Genomic DNA, 23,444 nt, shown 5'->3' on the forward strand with positions numbered 1-23,444 from the left:
ATGGGGGAAATAAGACACTTAAAATGGTGCAGATATGTGTTCTATAGTGGTCACACTGATAACATCATAAAGGGTGTGTTAGAGAGAGAATAGAAAGAGAAGTCAGCATGAAGTTATTTCTGTCATCTAGGATAAAAAATGAGGACTTGAACTAACATGGGGGTGGTATGGAGGTATCTCACTGGAGAGAGATTTAGAAGGGAGAATCAGAACTCAATGCCTGGTCATCAGAGAGGACAAGGATTGACTCATGTACTGAGACAGGGTGCATGAGAGCAAGGTGTGGGTTTCGGGAGGAAGGCGAAGAACCCAGCTCAGACTAGCAGGTATATCCTACCTGCCATTCACATGGAGAGTTCCAGTCTACAGCTGAATATGTGGGTCTAGAACCCAGGAGAGAAGGCTGGGCAGGAAAGATAAGGATCCCAGAAATGGTCTCTCAATAAATATTGGAGTGCCTGCCCTGTGCCAGGTTGTCAGGCTGTCGCTGAGACCCTGAGTGTGATGGAGTTGCCTGGGGAGGTGACTTCATTGAAAAGGAATGAAGACCCTGCAGGCCTCGTCAGTTAGGTAGCAGCCTGTAGAGTGGCCTCAGAGCAGGAGCAGGTCCGGTGTGGGGCTTGAGGGAGGAAGGTGTCCGGAGAAGGGAGGAGTGCTCATCAGTGCCTCGGGGAGGTCAGGCAGGGGTGCACACTGAAGGAGAGCCCTTGGATTTAAGGATGAGGAGATTGCCTTGGTGAGTATGACAAAGTGGAGACCACTCTTTGAAGAAGCTCTGAAGGGAAGGAAGAGGACTAGCTGGACAGCGAGAGTGCTACCAGGTGCTCGGTAAGTGGCAGTGAAGTGCCTCACAGCCACCCCGTAAGTGGCTGTGACTCACCCCTCACCCGCCCGCTTTTTTAGATGAGGAACCAAAGCTGCTTAAGATGTTCAGTAATTTACCTGTGAGCACACAGCAGCTAAGTCCAGAGGGAGGATTCTAACCCGGTCTAGCTGCTCTTGATGCTGCTAAATGGTACGTGGAGTAGGACAAGGACAAGGGTAAAAAGATGGGAGGTATTGTGAACCTTGGCCGGTGCTCAGGGGAGGGAAGAACCGGGAACAAGGGAGATGAGTAGAAAACAGAAAAGTGTGGGGATTGAATGAGGGCCTTGAGAAGCCTGGCGGGGATGGCAGAGAGGGCCCGGGCAGAGAACGTGGCTGTGGCGGGGGATGGCAGAGAGGGCCCGGGCAGAGAACGTGGCTGTGGACAGGAAGGACGCCACTCCCACATGCACAGAGCCCCTCACCCAAATCAGAATTTCCCCATACATGGGAAGACTGTGGTATGTACACTTTCAGGAGTTGTCATGATACATCTTTTCAGATAGAAGAGCCTGATTGTGTTCATAGGATAACAGAGTTCTAGAGGATTTTAGAGAGGTCTAGTCTAATCAACAAATAATTATCTGCTATTCTCTAAGCTAGCTCAAGTCTTTTACTCCACAATAACCCTCTGACCCTCTCTGGCTACTAACTAGTCTCTCTCCTCTACTTTTCTTAAATAACCGCTTTATTTCTTTCATTTTTTATTTCAATAGTTTTTGGGGTATAGGTGGTTTTTGGTTACATGGATACATTCTTTAGTGGTGATTTCTGGGATTTTGGTGCACCTGTCACCCAAGCAGTATACACTGTACCCTATATGTAGTCTTCTATTCTTTTATCCCTCACTCCCCTACGGCCATCCCAAAGTTCATTATATAGTTCTTATGCCGTTGCATCCTCATGCCCTAGCTCCCACTTATAAGTCATACTATACTTAAATAACATCTTTATTGAGATATAATTTACTTGCCATACAATTTATGCTTTTTTTTTTTTTTTTTTTTGGTAGAGACAGGGTTTGTCATGTTCCCTAGGCTGGTCTTGAACTCCTGGCCTCAAGTGATCCACCCACCTCAGTCTCTCAAAGTGCTGGGATTACAGGCATGACCCATTGCGTCCGGCCACAATTTATGCATTTAAGGTGCATACTTCAGTGTTTTTTAGTATATTTACAGAGTCGTGCAACCATCAGCACAATCAGTTATAGGACATTTTTATCACCCCAGAAGAAACCATCACCATCAGTCCCCCCACTGCCCTCCAGCCCTAGGCAACCACTAATATATTTTATCTCTTTTTTTTTTTTTTTTTTTTGAGGCGGAGTCTCGCTCTGTCGCCCGGACTGGAGTGCAGTGGCCAGATCTCAGCTCACTGCAAGCTCCGCCTCCCAGGTTTACGCCATTCTCCTGCCTCAGCCTCCCGAGTAGCTGGGACTACAGGTGCCCGCCACCTCGCCCGGCTAGTTTTTTGTATTTTTAGTAGAGACGGGGTTTCACCGTGTTAGCCAGGATGGTCTCGATCTCCTGACCTCGTGATCCGCCCGTCTCGGCCTCCCAAAGTGCTGGGATTACAGGCTTGAGCCACCGTGCCCGGCCTATTTTATCTCTTTATCTCCCTTTTAAAACTAAACTTGGAGAAGAACAGCCCATACTGTTTCTACTACTCAACTTGCAGTTACTTCTCAAGTCAAGTGTTGTTACTCCCCTACTCCTCTGAAACTGCTCAGGCAGTGTCATCCGTGACCCTCTAACTGCCAGTCCCCGTGGACGTGGTGAGCGTTGACCTTCGACGCATTTAGCCTGTCGGTTCTGCCTTGTGCTCTGTCTTTGGCATGGGCTCTTCATCTGCCCCGTGGCTGGATTCTCACTCTTCCTGAATGATTGAATCTGTTCATATGTTCAGCTTCATGCCATGCTGATGCCTGTCTTTTCACAGAACTCATAGTCAGTATAATTCATTGCCTTTTGACTGTTACCTGGATGTCATATAATCATGGCTAAAACTGAACTCAGCCTTCTACACCAAGGAAAACTCTGCTTTGCTTTTTTTTCTACTTACCCATGTACTCAAAATAGAAACATCTTTCTCCCTCCTAATATAAATGGGTCTTCAATACCTGCTGTATTTTCTTCCACCCTAACTCTAAAATCATCTCTTTCTCATACCCACAATCAGGTCCTCATCTCCTTCTCATGGATTATTTCGGCAGTTTCCTACTTGGTCACTGGCTGTATAGCCTCTCCTCCTGAGATCGATTCCTCACATAATCATTATAGAGCACTTGTAAATACACAAATGTGACCTCATCTGCTAAGCCTATTAAAATGATACTCAGCACTACAACACCAATAAGCATTTATGCCCCTCCCACCCTCCCCCCGAACCCCCAGCCCTGTCCAGCCCAGCCCCAAATCTGAATCTGATCTAGCTTCTGACTACCAGTTCACAGGAAATACAAGGGATAGAAGAACTTGTAAAGGAACCATGGGGATACAAACAGCCAACTGTGAAAGTGGGAAATTCTACAGAAGTAATGAAGCTTCTTAGACAAATAATTGTCAAAGAAAAAAAAAGAGGGAGAGAGAATTGTTGAGTCTTAAGAGTTTGTTACCCAAATGCATTGTGTTGGATGCTGGATCCTGATTTGAATAAACCCACTGTTAAAACAGTTTTTGTTTGTTTGTTTATTTGTTTGTTTTGAGACAGAGTCTCGCTCTGGGATTACAGGCGTGAGCCACCACACCCAGCCAAAATCGAAATTTTTAAAATTTACTTTTACCATTAAGCTGGATCCTTTTGCCCTTTTTGTTTTTTTTTTTTTTTGAAATGGAGTCTCCCAGACTGGAATGTGGTGTCACGATCTCGCTCACTGCAACCTCTGCCTCCCAGGTTCAAGAGATTCTTGTGCCTCAGCCTCCCAAGTAGCTGGGATTACAGGCGCACTCCCCTGGCTAACTTTTGTGTTTTTAGTAGAGACAGGGTTTCACTATGTTGGCCAGGCTGATCTCGAACTCCTGACCTCAAGTAATCCACCCGCCTCGGCCTCCCAAAGTGCTGGGATTACAGGCATGACACACCGCTCCCGGCCCAGTTTGATTTTTTTAACATCCAATAATGATGTGGTTACTTTTCAAAGAGCTTTTGTATTTCAGAGATAAAAGTTGAAGTATGGGTATGGTGGCTCACGCCTGCAATTCCAGCACTTTGGGAGGTGGAGACAGGCAGATCACTTGACGTCAGGAGTTTGAGACCAGCCTAGCCAACATGGTGAAACCCCATCTCTACTAAAAATACAAAAATTAGCTGGGTGTGGTGGCGCACGGCTGTAGTCCCAGCTACTCGGGAGGCTGAGGCTTAAGAGTTACTCGAGCCTGGGAGCTGGAGGTTGCAGCGAGCCAAGATCGCACCACTGTACTCCAGCCTGGGTGACAGAGTGAGAAACTGTCTCAAAAAAAAAAAAAAAAAAAAAGTTGAAGTATTTAAGGAGAAATGTGATTCCCAGGTTAGCACAAGGAGTGGGTGGGTATAAATGAGACAAGATTGGCCATGTGTTTCAACTGGGCAGTGGGTTTGTGGGGAGGCTCATTATACTTTTCTGTCTACTTTTGGTGTGTTTGAAATCTCCCATAATAAAGAAGAAAGGAGTTAGTTTGTCTTAAAAAGATACTGATGAGATAGGAAAATTTGAGCGCTGATGGGATGTGAGATAATTATTTTTAAAAACTGTATTGGCTGGCTGCAGTGGCTCACGCCTGTAATCCCAGCACTTTGGGAGGCTGAGGCGAGTGGATCACCTGAGGTCAGGAGTTTGAGACCAGCCTGGTCAACATGGTGAAACCCCATCTCTACTAAAAATACAAAATTAGCTGGACGTGGTGGCGCATGCCTGTAATCCCAGCTGCTTGTGAGGCTGAGGCAGGAGAATCACTTGAACCTGGGAGGCAGAGGTTGCAGTGAGCCGGGATTGCACTCCAACCTGGGCGACAAGAGCGAAACTCTGTCTCAGTAATAATAATAAAGATGGAATTAATAAGAGATGATAAGAGGGAGAGGAAGGGAGTGCGGGGAGAGAGGGAAAGGAAGGACTGAAAATATGGCCTGTGTATAGCAGTAGGAAGATCATTGCTGGCCTTGGAGAAAGCAGTTCTCAACTCCTCCCTTCCTTTCCCCCACATCCCATCAATTTCCACATTAGCCAGGAATGTAGTAATCCATATTGCCATAGATCAAGGTGCTGGCTCTAAGGGGTGGGAACTGGTGGAGTTTGGCTGATAGGAGGATGACAGAAGAGGTAAAAGAGGAGGCAGGAGGAAAAGCAAATTTCCTGATGAGTAGGGCTAGACAGTGGCATTGGCTGCCAGTGCATAAGGACCACTGATGAGAGAACCATGCGTGTCTTCAGCAGCTATGTCTGTCAGCTCAGAGTGGAAGCATGTAGGTGTTGTCGTTTTTTGGTGAGTTTGGCCACAAAGCATTCTGGGATTGTAGTGGTGGGTGGTTGAAGAAGGAGGAAGTGGAGACTAGACGAAGGATTATGCTTCCTATAAGGCTAGTGCATGATGGGTGAGAGACTGACAGGATGCTGCTTAGGAGTCCAAAAGGTGTGGCCAGCTCTAGCTTGATTCAGAGCAGTGGTGGTATCCTGGAGCTCCTCTCCCAGAGCAGAGGATGGCAGGTGGCACCTGGAGAGAGTGGCCTCCCAGGGAGGGAGCTAGCACAGGCTAGGATGGGAGTTAGTCAGCAGGGTGTCTTGGTGGAAGGCTGAGCACACGTGATTCTCCAGCTGACCATGAGCATCTGGTCATATTATCTCCCAGGACTGGGTCCTCCTGGAACCCTGTACACTACAGAAACTCTTCATTAGTTACAACAGGAACCTTTGAGCTGAGCACCCAGAAGTACCAGATGCACTGGAGCAGTCTGCTGTATTTATACATGGCAGCCAGTTAGTATTGCTTTACAGCACCTTTTGTGTTTGTTCTTACATAACTTTTAATCTGTTCAGGCTGTTTTCCTATCTCTATTGTAATTCTTGGAGTTCAGACTCCAAGGCTTACTCATCTTTGCCCTGCGTATCAGACACTCCTGCAAATGCTCAGGGCTTAAAAATCTGCCGGGGCCACCACATTACACACTCCTATCCCCGCCTACGTTATTCCAGTTAAATTTTGTGAGTAGTTGAGAAAATGGCCTACTGTTTCCTTTGGTTAAAAGCAATAGGTATTACAAAATTGAGTTGTTACATTGGAACTTGTCTGCAGCTGTTGGCATGTGGGTATTGAATGAGGGAGTGGTAGCTTTTGTAATTGCTAGGGCAAAGAAATATTCTGTTTCTAATCTGAGACAACCAGCTGACTCATCAAGTGCCTTGACCCTTTAGATTTCTTTCTTTTTTCCTCCTTGGAAAATGGAAAACTGAGCTCCCAGATTTACAGATAGCCCAGACCTGGCACTGTGGAACAAAAGAAAATGGTAGAAAAGGAGGCCGGGCGCGTGGCTCACACCTGTAATCCCAGCACTTTGGGAGGCCCAGGCGGGCGGCTCACAAGGTCAGGAGATCGAGACCATCCCGGCTGACACGGTGAAACCCCATCTCTACTAAACATATAAAAAAAAAATCAGCCGGGCGTGGTGGCGGGCGCCTGTGGTCCCAGCTACTCAGGAGGCTGAGGCGCGAGAATGGCGTGAACCCGGGAGGTGGAACTTGCAGTGAGCTGAGATCGTGCCACTGCACTCCAGCCTGGGCGACAGAGCGAGACTCCGTCTCAAAAAAAAAGAAAAAAAAAATACAAAAAATTAGCCGGGCGTGGTGGCGGCACCTATAGTCCCAGGTGGGGTCTGAGGCAGGCTGAGGCAGAAGAATGGCATGAACCCAGGAGGCGGAGTTTGCAGCGAGCCGAGGTAGCGCCGCCACTGCACTCCAGCCTGGGCGACAGAGCAAGACCCTGTCTCAAAAAAAAAAAAAAAGGTAGAAAAGATGAAAATCAAGGAAATTTTAACAACTAATTTTTATTTCCTCTGACCATTTAAATGGGTATGAATTTACCTTCCACAAGGAAAACTTTTCAAATAATGACTTTTAAAAAGGGTCTATTTTATGTGCATGGTTCCCTTCCACCCCTAGGTGGCAGTAGAAAGCAGAAGAACCTGCATGAAAGTAAAGCAAACGTCCTGCAGCTGTGTGGCGGTGTTCCTGAATTCTAGGATTGTTGCTTACCTCTGCCCTGCAGTTCCATTTGTCAGGCATTCCTGCGATTTTTTTTTTTTTTTTCAGACCGACTTAGTTACCCATATATGGATTTTTAAAAATACTGACTTGGCTAGGATTTATAGAGCACTGTGTAGTCAGCTTTAACAGTTAAGAAAAAAGCAAATTTTGTTGTGGGGAAAAGAAGGAACAGGAACATTAGAATTGGGGATTAGAGGTTGAGAAAATGGTCCTCCCTGGTGTCCAGTGGGTAGTCTGCTGTTGAGAATTGATGCCCGTGGAGTTGCCCCAGGCAGAACACCCAGGCCAGGGCACTTCACCTGGGCTCCTGGGGTTGGTGTGGAGAGTCAGGTGGCCCTTCTCTGCAGCGGGAGAAGCTAGCACAGGGGGCTCCCTGTCTCCTCTGAATCCTGTCTAAAGATAATAATGAGGGCTATTACTTGGAACATTTTCTAATAACATGCTATAGATGCTTAGAGTTTATGGGAAGGGGGGATGGTACCGGGGGTGGGGGATAAAGGACAAAAACATAATAAACACAGGAAAGGAGCAGCATGTGTTCAGAGGCTGAGCATAGGCCCCTCCTCTGGGCAGTGGAGTTGAGTCCTGACTGCAGCACAGGCAGCTGAGGAAGTAGTAGAAAGATTCCATCTTTTCCCTTCCCATCCCTTCTGACATGTTCTCATCTTAAAGTCGCTGCCCCTGAACTCCCAGAGTACTTACTGTACACTGCTCTCAGTCTGTAGCCATGTCTCTGTCTGTCCTGTGTCCTGAAAGCCCACGAGAGGAGGAGCTGCCTTGTTTGTCTTTATGTTCCCCACAGCACTTGTCTGTGGCACAAGGCAGAATCTTAATAACCTCAGTGGCATGAATCCATCGAGGAGGAAATGGGAAACAGAGTCACAGTGTCAGACTAGACATGATTGTGTTCAAGCAAGTAGTCCCAATAAGAAGTAGTGAGGGGCCGGCCGGGCATGGTGGCTCACACCTGTAATCCCAGCACTTTGGGAGGCCGAGGCAGACGGATCACCTGAGGTATGCAGTTCGAGACCAGCCTGACCAACATCGAGAAACCCTGTCTCTACTAAAAATACAAAATTAGCCGGACATGGTGGCGCATGTCTGTAATCCCAGCTACTCCAGAGGCTGAGGCAGGAGAATGGCTTGAACCCAGGAGACGGAGGTTGCTGTGAGCCAAGATCATGCCATTGCACTCCAGCCTGAGCAACAAGAGCAAAACTCCGTCTCAAAAAAAAAAAAAAATAGGGACTGGGCACAGTGGCTCACGCCTGTAATCCCAGCACTTTGGGAGGCTGAGGCAGGTGAATCACTTGAGGCCAGGAGTTCGTGACCAGCCTGGCCAACATGGTGAAACCTTGTCCCTACCAAAAAATAACAAAAGTTAGCTGGGCATGGTGGCGCACATCTGTAATCCCAGCTACTTTGGAGGTTGAGGCACGAGAATTGATTGAACCCAGGAGGTGGAGGTTTCTGTGAGCCAAGATTGTACCACCACACTCCACCCAGCCTGGCAGCAAAGCAAGGCTCCATCTCAAAATATATATATATGTGTGTGTGTGTGTGTGTGTGTGTGTGTGTAATCTCTGGCCTTTTTTCATTGGCTCCATTCTTGGGCATACCTCCAGATGAGATGGCTGTGGGCAGCCTCATGCCTGTCTCCTGTAGAAAGAGGACTGCAGAAGCACTTTAGCTAGACATCAGTTCTGACTGGCCAGGTACAGGACCGTCAGGGAAAATGGAGGTGTGTCCCCAGAAGTGGGAGTGTAAACTATGCAAGCAGAACCCACTGGCGAGCATTGCAGGGACGTCAGCCCTTGGCTTGTTACTGTTGTGGCAGAGCAAATTCATATGTATCTAAGTCATTCTTTTCAATGTTTTTCAGCATCTTCATGATACAGTTAAGAGGAATCTTGACAGCACCACTTCCCCTCAGAATGGTGATCAACAGAATGGCTACGGGGACCTCTTTCCTGGGCATAAGAAGACTCGCCGGGAGGCCCCTCTGGGAGTTGCCATCTCTTCCAATGGATTGCCTCCAGCCTCCCCCCTCGGTCAGCCTGACAAGCCTTCTGGAGCAGATGCCCTGCAGCCCAGTGGGAAGCACTCTCTGGGGCTAGACTCTCTCAACAAAAAGTGTCTGGCTGACTCGAGCCTCCACTTGAACGGAGGCAGTAACCCCAGTGAGTCATTTCCTCTGAGCCTGAATAAAGAACTGAAGCAGGAGCCTGTCGAAGACCTGCCTTGCATGATCACTGGGACTGTCGGCTCCATATCGCAAAGCAACCTCATGCCAGACCTCAACCTTAACGAGCAGGAGTGGAAGGAGCTCATCGAGGAGCTGAACAGGTCGGTGCCCGATGAAGACATGAAGGACCTGTTTAATGAGGACTTTGAGGAGAAGAAGGACCCAGAGTCTTCTGGCTCTGCCACACAAACCCCCTTGGCACAGGACATTAATATTAAGACGGAATTCTCTCCAGCAGCCTTTGAGCAAGAACAGTTAGGCTCTCCACAAGTGAGGGCCGGGTCTGCAGGGCAGACCTTTCTGGGGCCTTCCTCTGCCCCTATGAGTACAGATTCCCCCAGCCTAGGGGGCTCCCAAACCTTATTCCACACCTCTGGTCAGCCTGGGGCGGACAATCCCAGTCCAAACCTGATGCCGGCATCAGCCCAGGCCCAGAACGCACAAAGAGCCCTTGCAAGTGTGGTATTGCCCAGTCAGGGCCCAGGAGGGCCCTCAGAGCTGTCCTCTGCCCACCAGCTCCAGCAGATCGCTGCCAAGCAGAAGCGTGAGCAGATGCTCCAGAACCCACAGCAGGCCACCCCGGCACCAGCCCCGGGCCAGATGTCCACATGGCAGCAGACGGGGCCCTCCCACAGTTCCTTAGATGTCCCTTACCCCATGGAGAAGCCTGCCAGCCCTTCCAGCTACAAGCAAGAGTTCACTAACTCCAAACTGCTCATGATGCCTAGTGTGAATAAGAGTTCCCCTCGGCCCGGAGGCCCCTACCTCCAGCCCAGCCATGTGAACCTGCTGAGTCACCAACCACCGAGTAACTTGAATCAGAACTCTGTGAATAACCCAGGGTCTGTGCTGGACTACGGCAATACAAAACCCCTTTCTCATTACAAAGCGGACTGTGGGCAAGGCAGCCCGGGGTCTGGCCAGAGCAAGCCAGCCCTGATGGCTTATCTTCCCCAGCAGCTGTCCCATCTGAGTCACGAGCAGAACTCACTGTTTCTGATGAAGCCAAAGCCAGGAAATATGCCTTTCCGATCACTCGTTGCACCTGGCCAGGTAAGTGTGAGCCTTCGCTTTCTGTTCCTCTGCTGCAGGTGCTTCCGTGAGGTTACTCGCTACTTTGGATGTTAATTGGGTCCGAGGTAGTTGTGGGAAGAGGGAGGAGGGAATAGCTGCTGTCATCCTTTGCTTCTCTTGGGAGTGGAAATTTATAAAATAAACCAGGGTTGGTTGTTAATAAAAAAATAGGGTAAAGTTCCCTAGCATAGCTGGATTTTTAACTACACAAAGGTTTGAGGAATCACCTGCATTTAGTCCAGTGTCTCTTTCATGCCATAGGATTTAAATTAAGGAATTTGTGGCTGTGCTTTGCAGATAAAGATTACATTTAATGTGCTTCTTAGAGGCTTGGCTTTTTTTTTTTTTTTTTTTTTTTTTTACTACCTTTCAAATCTCCATGTACAAAATTCCCTAATTTTTGGTAAGCTTATAACGTTTTAGGCACGTGCTGCTTCCCAGCACAGCTCAGCTCTATGGTTACTTCGTTGTGGTTCTAAAGCCTGGTAGCATCAAATGGAAAATGGCCCTTTGGGTTGTTTCCTGTTCTCTACCACTGCAGATAAGCCTGCAGTGAGCACCTTTGTGAATTTGTAATACATGCTGAAATTCTGCGAATTAAAAAGCCCAGTGCTGGTAATATCATGAGGAAATAGACACACTCCTGTATTGATGAGAGTGTGTAAATGAGCTCACTGCTTTTGGGAAGTCATTTGACATTACATATTTTTCACACGCTGTAAAATGTTCATATGCATTGACACTATATACCCTACAAGTTGATCTAAAGAAATAATCCAAAAGAAAAGAAAAAGTTATATCCAAGATATTCATTGTGTGGTTATTTCTAATAGCCAAAAACTGTAAGCAGTTTAAACATCTCCCAATGCTGATAATTCCACTTATTCAGCCAGTAAGATGTCTCACGCCATTAAACGCCTGAAGAAAGACTCGGCTGCTCAGTGAGGGTGCTTCTCATTTGGGTACCGGCACTTTGCTCCTTACAAAGCACTCTCAGTAGTTCTTAAGCTTCTGGTGACTAGAGTGAAGAAATTATACCACAGAATCTTAGAATGAATAACTAGAAAGGAGTGCAACAAGTTGAACTGGTTTAAATAATGATTGCTTTTTGCCTATCTTCTGCTAAGTTTTCCCCTTTTCTTCTAAATGTCAGTAATGATGGGATAGTGTTGAGGTAGCCTTTGACATGACTCTCACCTTTGATCTGTATACTGACAGAGAATATCTGTTAAGTTCTCATTGGTACTCAGTATTTTTTGAGGATGGGTATTGGACAAAAGCTAAGCAGTCTCTTCCAGTAAAATGCTTGTACAGATGGACAGTTTCGGGTCATTCAGGGATAGCCCCAAATCTAAGGTTTATGCACATGGGGCAGAGTGGTTTCCATTGACCAAAGCCCCCTTCAAAGTATTCTTCCCCTAGGCCAGGCGCGGTGGCTCACACCTGTAATCACAGCACTTTGAGAGGCCAAGGTGGGCAGATCACCTGAGGTCAGAAGTTCGAGACCAGCCTGACCAACGTGGAGAAACCCCATCTCTACTAAACATACCAAATTAGCCGGGCATGGTGGTGCATGCCTGTAATCACAGCTACTCAGGAGGCTGAGGCAGGGGAATCGCTTGAATTTGGGAGGCAGAGGTTGTGGTGAGCCGAGATCGCGCCATTGTACTCCAGCCTGGGCAATAAGAGTGAAACTCCGTCTCAAAGAAAAAAAAAAGTATTCTTCCCCTATTGGCCCCCTCTGCACTCAGCTGTCCTGATAAGGGAGCATTTATAAGCCTTGATTGCTTACTGGAACTATCGTATGCAAATAGGAAAGCTGACATATGCTTAATGTAAAACCATACCTTCGTCACTGGTGAGTCACTGGGAGCAAAATTTACACATGTGGAGTAATTGTTCGTTGCTGGGTTCCTGTATGCTCAGATGTCATCACTTTTGGTCTGTGCCCCAGCCCTATGGGATGGTTGTTGGAGGTCAGAAGGGAAGCAGAGACTTGACTTCAAGAGAGTGAACCTTGAATGAGACTCTCACTGGATGGAGCTTATTTGGTCTGATCAGAGCTTAGAGACTTCACAGTCCTCTATCTGTGTTGACAGGAGCAGAACCCTTCCAGTGTCCCGGTGCCAGCCCAGGCTACCAGTGTTGGGACCCAGCCGCCTGCCGTGTCCGTGGCCAACTCCCACAACAGCTCCCCCTATCTCAGCAGCCAGCAACAGGCCGCTGTAATGAAGCAGCATCAGTTGCTTTTGGACCAGCAGAAACAAAGGGAGCAACAGCAAAAGCATTTACAGCAACAGCAGTTCCTTCAGAGGCAACAGCACCTTCTGGCAGAACAGGTAAAAAGAAAGGTAGAAGGAAACCACCACTTCCCACCTTTGCCTGCACCCTGAGTCACTGCTGCAGTCACACCTTCTGCTTGCGTGTGTGGATTTGCACTGACTTTCTTGCCTGTTGTTAGAGTGCTTTGCCTTTTAAAAACCCCTTTCCAGGAATGTGGCATTTCTCAGACGGGGGTAGTCTTATGTCAGAAGCTGCTGTGTGCAACTTAGTCCTTGGAGAGTACTCAAGGCAGACTGGGGCTAAAACTGTTTGTGGAAGGGACATTTTCCCATGTTTCTGGTCAGCAGCTTCCAAGCCACTGAGCTCACGTGTCTGTCAGTCCACTATGGGGTCAGCTTTGCTGCCCCTACAGAGCCTGTTATAATCCAGAACGAGAAGAGGGAAGTGAAGTTATCCCTGAAGGGCACACAGTTCACTCGCTTGGTTACCAAGTGTAGTGTGCAGGCACTAAGGGTTACAAGTGTGAGTGCGAGTTCTTTTTTTTTTCTTTTTTTTTTTTTTTTTTTTTTTTTTTTTTTTTTTTTATTTTTTGAGACGGAGTCTTGCTCTGTCGCCCGGTCTGGAGTGCAGTGGCCGGATCTCAGCTCACTGCAAGCTCCGCCTCCCGGGTTCACGCCATTCTCCTGCCTCAGCCTCCCGAGTAGCTGGGACCACAGGCGCCCGCCACCTCGCCCGGCTAGTTTTTTTTTTTTTTGTATTTTTAGTAGAGACGGGGTTTCACCGTGTTAGCCAGGATGGTCTCGATCTCCTGACCTCGTGATCCGCCCGTCTCGGCCTCCCAAAGTGCTGGGATTACAGGCTTGAGCCACCGCGCCCGGCCCTTTTTTTTTTTTTTTTTTTGAGACAGAGTTTTGCTCTGTCATCCAGGCTGGACTGTGGTGGCGCAATCTCAGCTCACTGCAACCTCCACCTTGGGGTTGATGCAATTCCCCTGCCGCAGCCTCCCAAGTAGCTGGGACTACAGGTGAGAACCACCCTGCCTGGCTCATTTTTGTGTTTTTAGTAGAGATGGGGTTTCACCATGTTGGCCAGGCTGGTCTTAAACTCCTAACCTCAAGTGATTCACCCATCTCGGTCTCCGAAAGTGCTGGGATTGCAGGTGTGAGTCACCGCGCCCGGCCTTAAATTACATCTTTAAGACATAAGAACGGGCTCCAGACAGTGAAGTTCATTGAGGACAATCATTGCCTCAGTTCTGCCTTTAAAAAAAGCAACTTTATTGCGATGTAATTCACACAACATATACTTCACCCACTTAAGTGAACAATTTAGTCATTTTTAGTATATCACAGAGCTGTGCAGCCATTACCACAATCCATTTTAGAAAACATTTTCCTTACCCTAAAACAAATCCCATACCTATGAGCAGCCATTCTCCCACCCACCCGGCCCCTCCAGCTCCTGAGCCACTTTCTGTAACTGTCTGCTCTGGGCCGGGCGCGGTGGCTCACGCCTGGAATCCCAGCACTTTGGGAGGCCGAGGCGGGCGGATCACAAGGTCAGGAGATCAAGACCATCCTGGCTAACACAGTGAAACCCCGTCTCTACTAAAAATACAAAAAAATTAGCCAGGCATAGTGACGGTCACCTGTAGTCCCAGCTACTCGGGAGGCTGAGGCAGGAGAATGGCGTGAACCCGGGAGGCGAAGCTTGCAGCGAGCCGAGATAGCACCACTGCACTCCAGCCTGGGTGACAGAGTGAGACTCTGTCTCAAAAAAAAAAAAAATTTGTTCTGGACATTTTATATTTATGTTATGTCATTTTCAATCATGTACTATGTAACAGCAATTCATTCCTCTTGATAATTAAATATTCCATTGTATGGATTTTTTGTTTGTTTGTTTGCCCTTTGTTTGTTTGTTTTTGAGACGGAGTCTCACTGTCACCCGGGCTGAAGTGCAGTGATATGAACTCGGCTCACTGCAAGCTCCACCTCCTGGGTTCACACCATTTTCCAGCCTCAGCCTCCCAAGTTGCTGGGACTCCAGGTGCCCACCACCATGCCCGGCTAATATTTTGTATTTTTTTAGTAGAGACGGGGTTTTACTGTGTTAGCCAGGATGGTCTCGATCTCCTGACCTCATGATCCGCCTGCCTCGGCCTCCCAAACTGCTAGGATTACAGGTGTGAGTCACCGCACCCAGCCGGATATGTTACATTTTATTCATTCATCTGTTGATGAACATTTGGGTTTCTTGTTTGGGCTGTTAATGAGTATTGCTGCTGTGAACATTCATGTACAAGTTTTCTTTTTTTTTTTTTTTTTTTTTTTTTTTTTTTTTTTGAGACGGAGTCTTGCTCTGTCGCCCGGGCTGGAGTACAGTGGCCAGATCTCAGCTCACTGCAAGCTCCGCCTCCCGGGTTTACGCCATTCTCCTGACTCAGCCTCCCGAGTAGCTGGGACTACAGACGCCCGCCACCTCGCCCGGCTAATTTTTTGTATTTTTCAGTAGAGACGGGGTTTCACTGTGTTAGCCAGGATGGCCTCGATCTCCTGACCTCGTGATCCGCCCGTCTCGGCCTCCCAAAGTGCTGGGATTACAGGCTTGAGCCACCGCGCCCAGCCTACAAGTTTTCATATAGACATCTGTTTTCATTTTTCTTGGGTAGATACCTGGGAGTGGAATTGCTGGATCACATGGTAATTTTTATGTTTAACCTCTGGAGGAACTGTCAGACTGTTTCCCACAGGCTGTCTCATTTTACATTCCCACCAGCAGTGTATGAGGGTGCTGGTTTCTCTACATCCTCACCAGCCACTTGTTATCAACTGACTTTGATTCTGGCCATCCTAGTGGGATCTCATTGTAGCTATGATTTGCATTTTCCTAATTGGCTGTCCATTTTTTAAAAACAGATATATACCTACCTTTTAAAAAAGTAATTGCGGCTGGGCGTGATGGCTCAAGCCTGTAATCCCAGCACTTTGGGAGGCCGAGACGGGCGGATCACGAGGTCAGAAGATCGAGACCATCCTGGCTAACACGGTGAAACCCCGTCTCTACTAAAAAAAAAATACAAACACTAGCCAGGCGAGGTGGCGGGCGTCTGTAGTCCCAGCTACTCGGGAGGCTGAGTCAGGAGAATGGCGTAAACCCGGGAGGCGGAGCTTGCAGTGAGCTGAGATCCGGCCACTGCACTCCAGCCTGGGCGACAGAGCGAGACTCTGTCTCAAAAAAAAAAAAAAAAAAAAAAAAATCATTGCTTCCTAGATCTGTTTCATACTATTTAAAAACCCCAAAATGAAATCAGCACTATTTCCACAGGAGCCCATTTGTGAGTAACAAACTTGGGTAAGTTACTTTTCTCTGACCTCCCTCACTCCATGTGTTTTGGATTTTGTTATATGTTGGTTTTATTTTGTGGTTCTTGGCATTTTCTAGGAGAAGCAACAGTTTCAGCGCCATCTGACCCGCCCACCACCCCAGTACCAAGACCCGACACAAGGCAGCTTCCCACAGCAGGTTGGACAGTTCACAGGTAGGGGGTGTCTGCGTGAGGAGCAGGGACAGGGGAGGCTGCTGCCTGGTGCTCTTTGAATCCCTCCTGTCTGGCCAGCTCTATGCCTTGACTTCATCAAACTGCATGCATTGTCATCATATAGTTTGCCTAAGGGGCCTGGTTTTCTAGTTACTGCACGGCATCAGGAGAAGAGGGCACAGAGACAAACCACTAGAACTACCTTTGCTAGGTCCCTAGCTGTACAGTTTTCTGAAGCAAAATCATTTCTAGCTGGAGGACATCTTATCAACAGGAAATAGCTTCTGTAATTCTTTTTTTTTTTTTTTTTTGAGACGGAGTCTTGCTCTGTCACCCAGGCTGGAGTGCAGTGGCCGGATCTCAGCTCACTGCAAGCTCCGCCTCCCGGGTTTACGCCATTCTCCTGCCTCAGCCTCCCGAGTAACTGGGACTACAGGCGCCCGCCACCTCGCCCGGCTATTTTTTTGTATTTTTTAGTAGAGACGGGGTTTCACGATGTTAGCCAGGATGGTCTCGATCTCCTGACCTCGTGATCCGCCCGTCTCGGCCTCCCAAAGTGCTGGGATTACAGGCTTGAGCCACTGCGCCCGGCCCATAGCTTCTGTAATTCTTAAGAAAGTTCTTTGCTTCTGCTTTTATGTGTTCGAAAAATTGACTCTCCTATCTTCCAGATGAGGACTTAATGCACTTGCGTGGCCTTTGGCTTCTTTCTCTCCTCCTGTCTGCTCACTCAGTATCACAGATGGCAGCATCACTAGTGGACAGTCAGCCAGAAAAGGACAGGAAGCACACTTGAGTCTAGCTGTCGCCTCTGAGATGTGCCAGGGAATTTCATAGGCCATCCCTCCAGAAATGCCCAGAGATTTCAGGGAATGGATACAGTAAGTTCTGGTCTGCCCGCCCTCCTAGCTCCTCTCAGAATGTCCTAGAAACCTCTGGTTTTCATTATTTGGGATCTTGCTACAAAGGGTCCCAGAGAGACTGACCACAGCTGTGTGTCCTGGAGGAGACTGGGTGCGCTTTCATGTTTGTGCTACCCGGGGTCAGCCTGGGGTTGAAATCTGCAGGCATCTCAGAAGCATGGGCCTGACCTGTGTTTTCTGCCTTCAAACCCATCTGACATTTTGTGGATTATTGATGGGAATGAAATAGCCTGTTTCAGCTCTCCTCTTTTCCTCAATCCAATTTTGTTGTTGTTTTGAGACAGAGTCTTGGTCTGTCACCCAGGCTGCAGTGCAGTGGCACGATCTTGGCTCACTGCAACCTCCACCTCCTAGGTTCAAGCAATTCTCCTGCCTCAGCCTCTCAAGTAGCTGGGATTACAGTGCCCGCCACCACGCCTGGCTAATTTTTGTATTTTTAGTAGAGACGGGGTTTCACGATGTTAGCCAGGATGGTCTCGATCTCCTGACCTCGTGATCCGCCCGTCTCGGCCTCCCAAAGTGCTGGGATTACAGGCTTGAGCCACTGCGCCCGGCCCATAGCTTCTGTAATTCTTAAGAAAGTTCTTTGCTTCTGCTTTTATGTGTTCGAAAAATTGACTCTCCTATCTTCCAGATGAGGACTTAATGCACTTGGCACTTGCGTGGCCTTTGGCTTCTTTCTCTCCTCCTGTCTGCTCACTCAGTATCACAGATGGCAGCATCACTAGTGGACAGTCAGCCAGAAAAGGACAGGAAGCACACTTGAGTCTAGCTGTCGCCTCTGAGATGTGCCAGGGAATTTCATAGGCCATCCCTCCAGAAATGCCCAGAGATTTCAGGGAATGGATACAGTAAGTTCTGGTCTGCCCGCCCTCCTAGCTCCTCTCAGAATGTCCTAGAAACCTCTGGTTTTCATTATTTGGGATCTTGCTACAAAGGGTCCCAGAGAGACTGACCACAGCTGTGTGTCCTGGAGGAGACTGGGTGCGCTTTCATGTTTGTGCTACCCGGGGTCAGCCTGGGGTTGAAATCTGCAGGCATCTCAGAAGCATGGGCCTGACCTGTGTTTTCTGCCTTCAAACCCATCTGACATTTTGTGGATTATTGATGGGAATGAAATAGCCTGTTTCAGCTCTCCTCTTTTCCTCAATCCAATTTTGTTGTTGTTTTGAGACAGAGTCTTGGTCTGTCACCCAGGCTGCAGTGCAGTGGCACGATCTTGGCTCACTGCAACCTCCACCTCCTAGGTTCAAGCAATTCTCCTGCCTCAGCCTCTCAAGTAGCTGGGATTACAGGTGCCCGCCACCACGCCTGGCTAATTTTTGTATTTTTAGTAGAGACGGGGTTTCACCATGCTGGCCAGGCTGGCCTTGCACTCCTGACCTCATGATCCGCTGGCCTCAGCCTCCCACAGTGTTGGGATTATAGGCGTGAGCCGCCGTGCCCGGCCCCAATTTTTATTATATAGTTGCTAGTAGAGAGGAAGAAGAAAAAAGCACTGAGTTACGGCCAATCCCTGAACAATGACTCTCCTACCCACAAAACCTATTTCAGTTAATGGTGTTGCCATGTGTCCATTGCTTAAGCCAGGAGGCCTAGACAGCAGTTCCCTGAGCACAGGGCTGCTTTCTGTTCCATCCTCTGCTGTCTCTCCAGCACAGCACCTGCCACAGAGTGGGTACTCAGTGAAGATCTGGTAATTTCATAGTATAGAAGATCTTGTCATTTCATAGTATAAATCGTGTGACATAAGATGGTATATTGTCTGGTGAGATGTTGTCACACAGTCCTGCGCCTCCACCCCCCATTCCCACATAGTCTGCCCTCCCTCATCTCCATGACTGAACAGCCTCTTCCCAGCATGGTCTCAGCCGCACTCTCAGTCCAGCCACTCTTGGGCTTTACAACACCGTTCTTTTTTTGTCTGTTTTTTTGGAGACAGAGTCTTGCTCTTTCGCCCAGGCTGGAGTGCAGAGGCGTGATCTCGGCTCATTGCAGCCTCCGCCTCCCGGGTTCAAGCAGTTCTCCTGCCTCAGCCTCCCAAGTAGCTGGGGGCGTGCGCCACCACACCCAGCTAATTTTTGTATTTTTAGTAGAGGCAGGGTTTCACCATGTTTGGGGCAGGATGGTCTTGATCTCCTGACCTCGTGATTCTCCTGCCTCGGCTTCCCAAAGTACTGGGATTACAGGCATGAGCCACCGCACCCAGCCACAACCCCGTTCTTCACACGCCATCCACAGCTCTTCCTTATCTGGCCAGAACTAGCTCTTCCGTTTTATCTGTAATCAGCTGGCCACTATCTCCATACCCTGGCCACGGCCAGCCTCTGAAAGTTTCCCACCCAGATGCCTTTTTCTGACTCTGCATTTGCACACACTTGCCTGGAATGCTCTTTTTCCCCAAACTGTTAAATTGCTAAACTTATGTGATTGTAAACCCAGTGGATTCATCACCATCTCTCTGAAGCCTTCCCCAAGGCTTCCCAGATGCCAGGGCTTCTGGCCTGCACCCTGCAGCCTGCTGGCCAGGTGTGCCCCATCACACCCCATCATGCCATGTGCTAACTTTGCCTCCCAGAGGCGGATCTTGCGTTGGGTCCACCTCAGAGTCCCCAGTGCCCACCACAGGGTCCCCACAGAGCAGAAATTTGGTGGGTGCTTGAAAGTTAAATGAAGCAGGTCACTGGCTTTCTCTCCCCTGGGGCTTTGCCCTTCCTCTGTGCCTTTCTGAACCCCATCATTGTTTCAGAGACCAGTCCTCCATTCCACCTATGGGAGGCTTTCTGCCCCGTCGTCCCCAGGGCCCTCTTCCCAGTGTGCCGTGAACATGAGACTTCTGGTGCTGCGGCTCCGGTCTCAGTGGGGCCCAGTGGTGGTTCACTCCTGACTGCCAGACTCTTCTCTGTCTTGTAGGGTCCTCTGCTGCTGTGCCCGGCATGAACACCTTGGGTCCATCCAACTCCAGCTGTCCTCGAGTGTTCCCTCAGGCTGGGAATCTGATGCAAATGGGCCCTGGACATGCTTCAGTTTCCTCTCTTCCTGCAAACTCAGGCCAACAGGATCGGGGTATGGCTCAGTTCCCTGGCTCCCAAAACATGCCTCAGAGCAGCCTCTATGGCATGGCTTCTGGCATAACCCAGATAGTTGCCCAGCCCCCGCCACAGGCCACCAATGGACATGCCCACATTCCACGGCAGACCAGCGTGGGCCAGAACACCTCCGTCTCAGCTGCCTATGGGCAGAACTCTCTGGGAAGCTCTGGCCTCTCCCAGCAGCACAATAAGGGGACCCTGAACCCTGGTTTAACAAAGCCGCCGGTCCCAAGGGTGTCACCAGCCATGGGAGGCCAGAATTCCTCCTGGCAGCATCAGGGAATGCCGACCCTGAGTGGCCAGACCCCAGGGAACAGCAACGTGAGTCCCTTCACTGCAGCCTCCAGTTTCCACATGCAGCAGCAGGCCCACCTGAAAATGTCTAGCCCTCAGTTCTCCCAGGCAGTGCCCAACAGGCCCATTGCTCCCATGAGCTCAGCAGCTGCAGTGGGGTCCTTGCTGCCCCCAGTGAGTGCACAGCAGAGGACCAGCGCCCCTGCCCCAGCACCACCCCCAACAGCCCCTCAGCAGGGCTTGCCTGGCCTCAGTCCAGCAGGGCCTGAGCTGGGGGCCTTCAGCCAGAGCCCTGCCTCCCAGATGGGCGGTCGGGCAGGGCTACACTGTACCCAGGCCTACCCTGTGCGGACCGCGAGCCAGGAGCTGCCTTTTGCCTACAGCGGGCAGCCAGGTGGCAGTGGGCTCTCTAGTGTGGCTGGACACACCGACCTGATCGACTCCCTGCTGAAGACCAGGACGTCAGAGGAGTGGATGAGTGATTTGGACGACCTGTTAGGGTCTCAGTAATGGAAGGATTTGTAGTGTTTTTAGTGTTCATTCATCCTATATTTTTCTTCTCAGATTCAAAGAAAGAGCAACTACTTAGGACCAAAAGCCCATGGCTGGGGGAGCTGGGCAGTAGAGCCCAAGCTCCAGGTGAGGCCTGGCCCTGGGCAGGGTCCGTGGCTGCGCCCCTCAGGCCAGCAGTTGCGGTCCATCGGGCTGGCCCCAGCCCCTCTGCTGGCATCAGTACCTGGTGTTGGGACAGCAGGATAGGGTTCTAGAGGTGGTTTTCTATCCAAATGACCAAAAAACCAACAGTAACAACAGTGAAACCCCACGATATCAGGCTTATAAAAATCTGTGCCATCATGGTGATTTTATCCAATATTTCTCCACTTACCCCAGTGTTAGGGACAAGTTTTTGTTGAAACTTTATATAGCAGAATTATTTGCAATTTGTAGCATAGAAAAGATTTTTAAATTTTTTTACAAAAGGTTTTTAAACAGATTAGGATAGGTGATGGTTTAAATCAATTAAGTGGCATTGGAAACCTAGGGTTTCCTTTTGATTAAGAGCCTTTTTTGTTTCTGCTCTTTGTCAGCTTTCAGGGGAGAAGGAGGCCACTGGAAAATTATTTCCCTAAGTGCAGGCTGTTGACTGCGTATGCCAAAAAGGGACAGGAGGCATGGAATAGCAGGTCGGGTGACACAGCTAGGGTCTTCCTAGCAGCTCCTCCTCCCTCCCAAGGCCCCCTGGAATCCCTTCCTCCCACGTCCTGGCAGCAGGACCCAGGCTACATATGGAAGGTAGAGATATGGGAGTCCTGTGTCCTGGAGTATTATGTCTCCCCCACCTTCTGCAGTTTCTCTGAATGTGTATGTTGCCCGTGGTGGGAGCGTGGTCACTGTGCAGTTGTGCACAGATGTCTTTCCTTTACCCGTGGCCTTTCTGTCTGCCTCTCCTTCTTCTCTGCAGCCCAAATGGAAAACAATTATTTACTCCATTGGAGGGGGAAAGCAAGAGTCTTAGAATTCCTAAGGGAACCCTAGCATAAAGGTTTTTGGGGAAGGAGGCCGCAGGCCGGCCCAGAGGAAGCAATTCCACTTTGACAACTTCTGCCACTCCCATGTCAGATGACTTGCACTTTTTAAAGAGATTGCTTTATAACACTAAGACATCCTTTCTAAAGATTCAAGTGGACTTGACTAAGCTGAGAGTTCACAAAATAGAATATGACATGTGAGCTGTTTTTGGAAAACGAAGATGGAGAGAGCACTTCCCCGTAACGAAAGTGGTCAACACAGGGTGAGACCCTTTTACACAGAATGGTGGAGAGAAAAGAGAATGCTGAAAAGTGGCTTAGATACAGAGTGTTCTATGGAGAAACTGCAACCCCGTTTTTATTTCCCTGGTGTCTCCAAATGGATCATTCAGGAGTATCCTATGTGAAGAATTGAGCCAAGGAAAATATTCATGCAACCAGCCTGAGTCGCGGTGAGGGAACGAGAGGTTGTACACACATTGGTAGTTATTTTGCACCAGCAGTGCCTTTCTCACTGGGGGTACTTGGACCCTCAGATCTTTTTTTCTAATAGCCATTTGCCACCCCAGGTGGTATGTCGGCCATTTCTCCTTAAAACACCTTCCCTACCTTTTCCATGTACTCAGTTTAGCTCTCAGAGAAGGGGTGAATCATAAAGCCAATGAAAATTCCACCTTCTGAGCGAGTTCCCCAATCTGAAGGGGAAGAGGGTGACCTCAGCGGCTTTTCTCCCAAAAATCGGCTGAAGGCTGGTTGTGGATCCTTGTTCCTCTCTTGACCCCATCTGGCTGCTGCCCCGTCTCCCACCCCTGTCCCCAGGGCTTATTGGCCCTGCACGCTGCCTTAGTCCTGGGGCCGGCGACACAGTGGGCTCCTCACTTGCTGCAGTGTCATAGCAATAAAATGTGATTCTTGGGGTCCCCCCAGGGAGCTGCCCATGGCTTTATTTATGAATCTGGTTTTCGGGAGTCAGGGGAGGAGATGACTTTGCTTCTGTGCACAGCCCCGTCTTCCAGGAGCCACGACTCAGAAGAAAAGGGTGCTCAGACTTTTGTTATACACATTTGCTTTGTGTAAATAAATGTTTACAATTTTATATGAAAGATGGAATAAGCGCCAGAGCTTCCAACTGTATATTTTTTACTTTTATAGATTTTAAAACTATGGTCCTTTATATGTGTGTTTTGGGGGCTACGATGAGTTTCATGGCAAACGGTTGGCATTGTTAACTTTTTATTGTCATCAAAAGTGCATAAAAGTCCTATTAATCCCCATATTCTTCTACTGCCCTTAACTCTGGTATACACCAAAAAGAAATCTTTACTTTCGTTGTTCTATCATTATAAAAATAAAGTATTTTGCTAGTA

The 23,444-nt window shown here is 48.7% G+C and overlaps 1 protein-coding gene across 1 annotated transcript in view; it reads left to right on the plus strand.

Annotated features, from left to right (window-relative positions):
• MAML1 (mastermind like transcriptional coactivator 1) overlaps positions 1-23,444 on the plus strand; it is a 50,361-nt gene extending 26,917 nt beyond the window's left edge. Inside the window, exons 2-5 of the mRNA XM_033178514.1 lie at positions 8,979-10,394; positions 12,515-12,754; positions 16,143-16,239; positions 20,076-23,444. Coding sequence (XP_033034405.1) covers positions 8,979-10,394; positions 12,515-12,754; positions 16,143-16,239; positions 20,076-21,058 — 2,736 coding nt within the window. The 3' untranslated portion in view covers positions 21,059-23,444. The remainder of the gene's footprint in view (positions 1-8,978; positions 10,395-12,514; positions 12,755-16,142; positions 16,240-20,075) is intronic.

Source organism: Trachypithecus francoisi, unplaced genomic scaffold, assembly GCF_009764315.1.
Source record: "Trachypithecus francoisi isolate TF-2019V2 unplaced genomic scaffold, Tfra_2.0 Lachesis_group2, whole genome shotgun sequence".
NCBI classification, from domain to species: Eukaryota; Metazoa; Chordata; class Mammalia; order Primates; family Cercopithecidae; genus Trachypithecus; species Trachypithecus francoisi.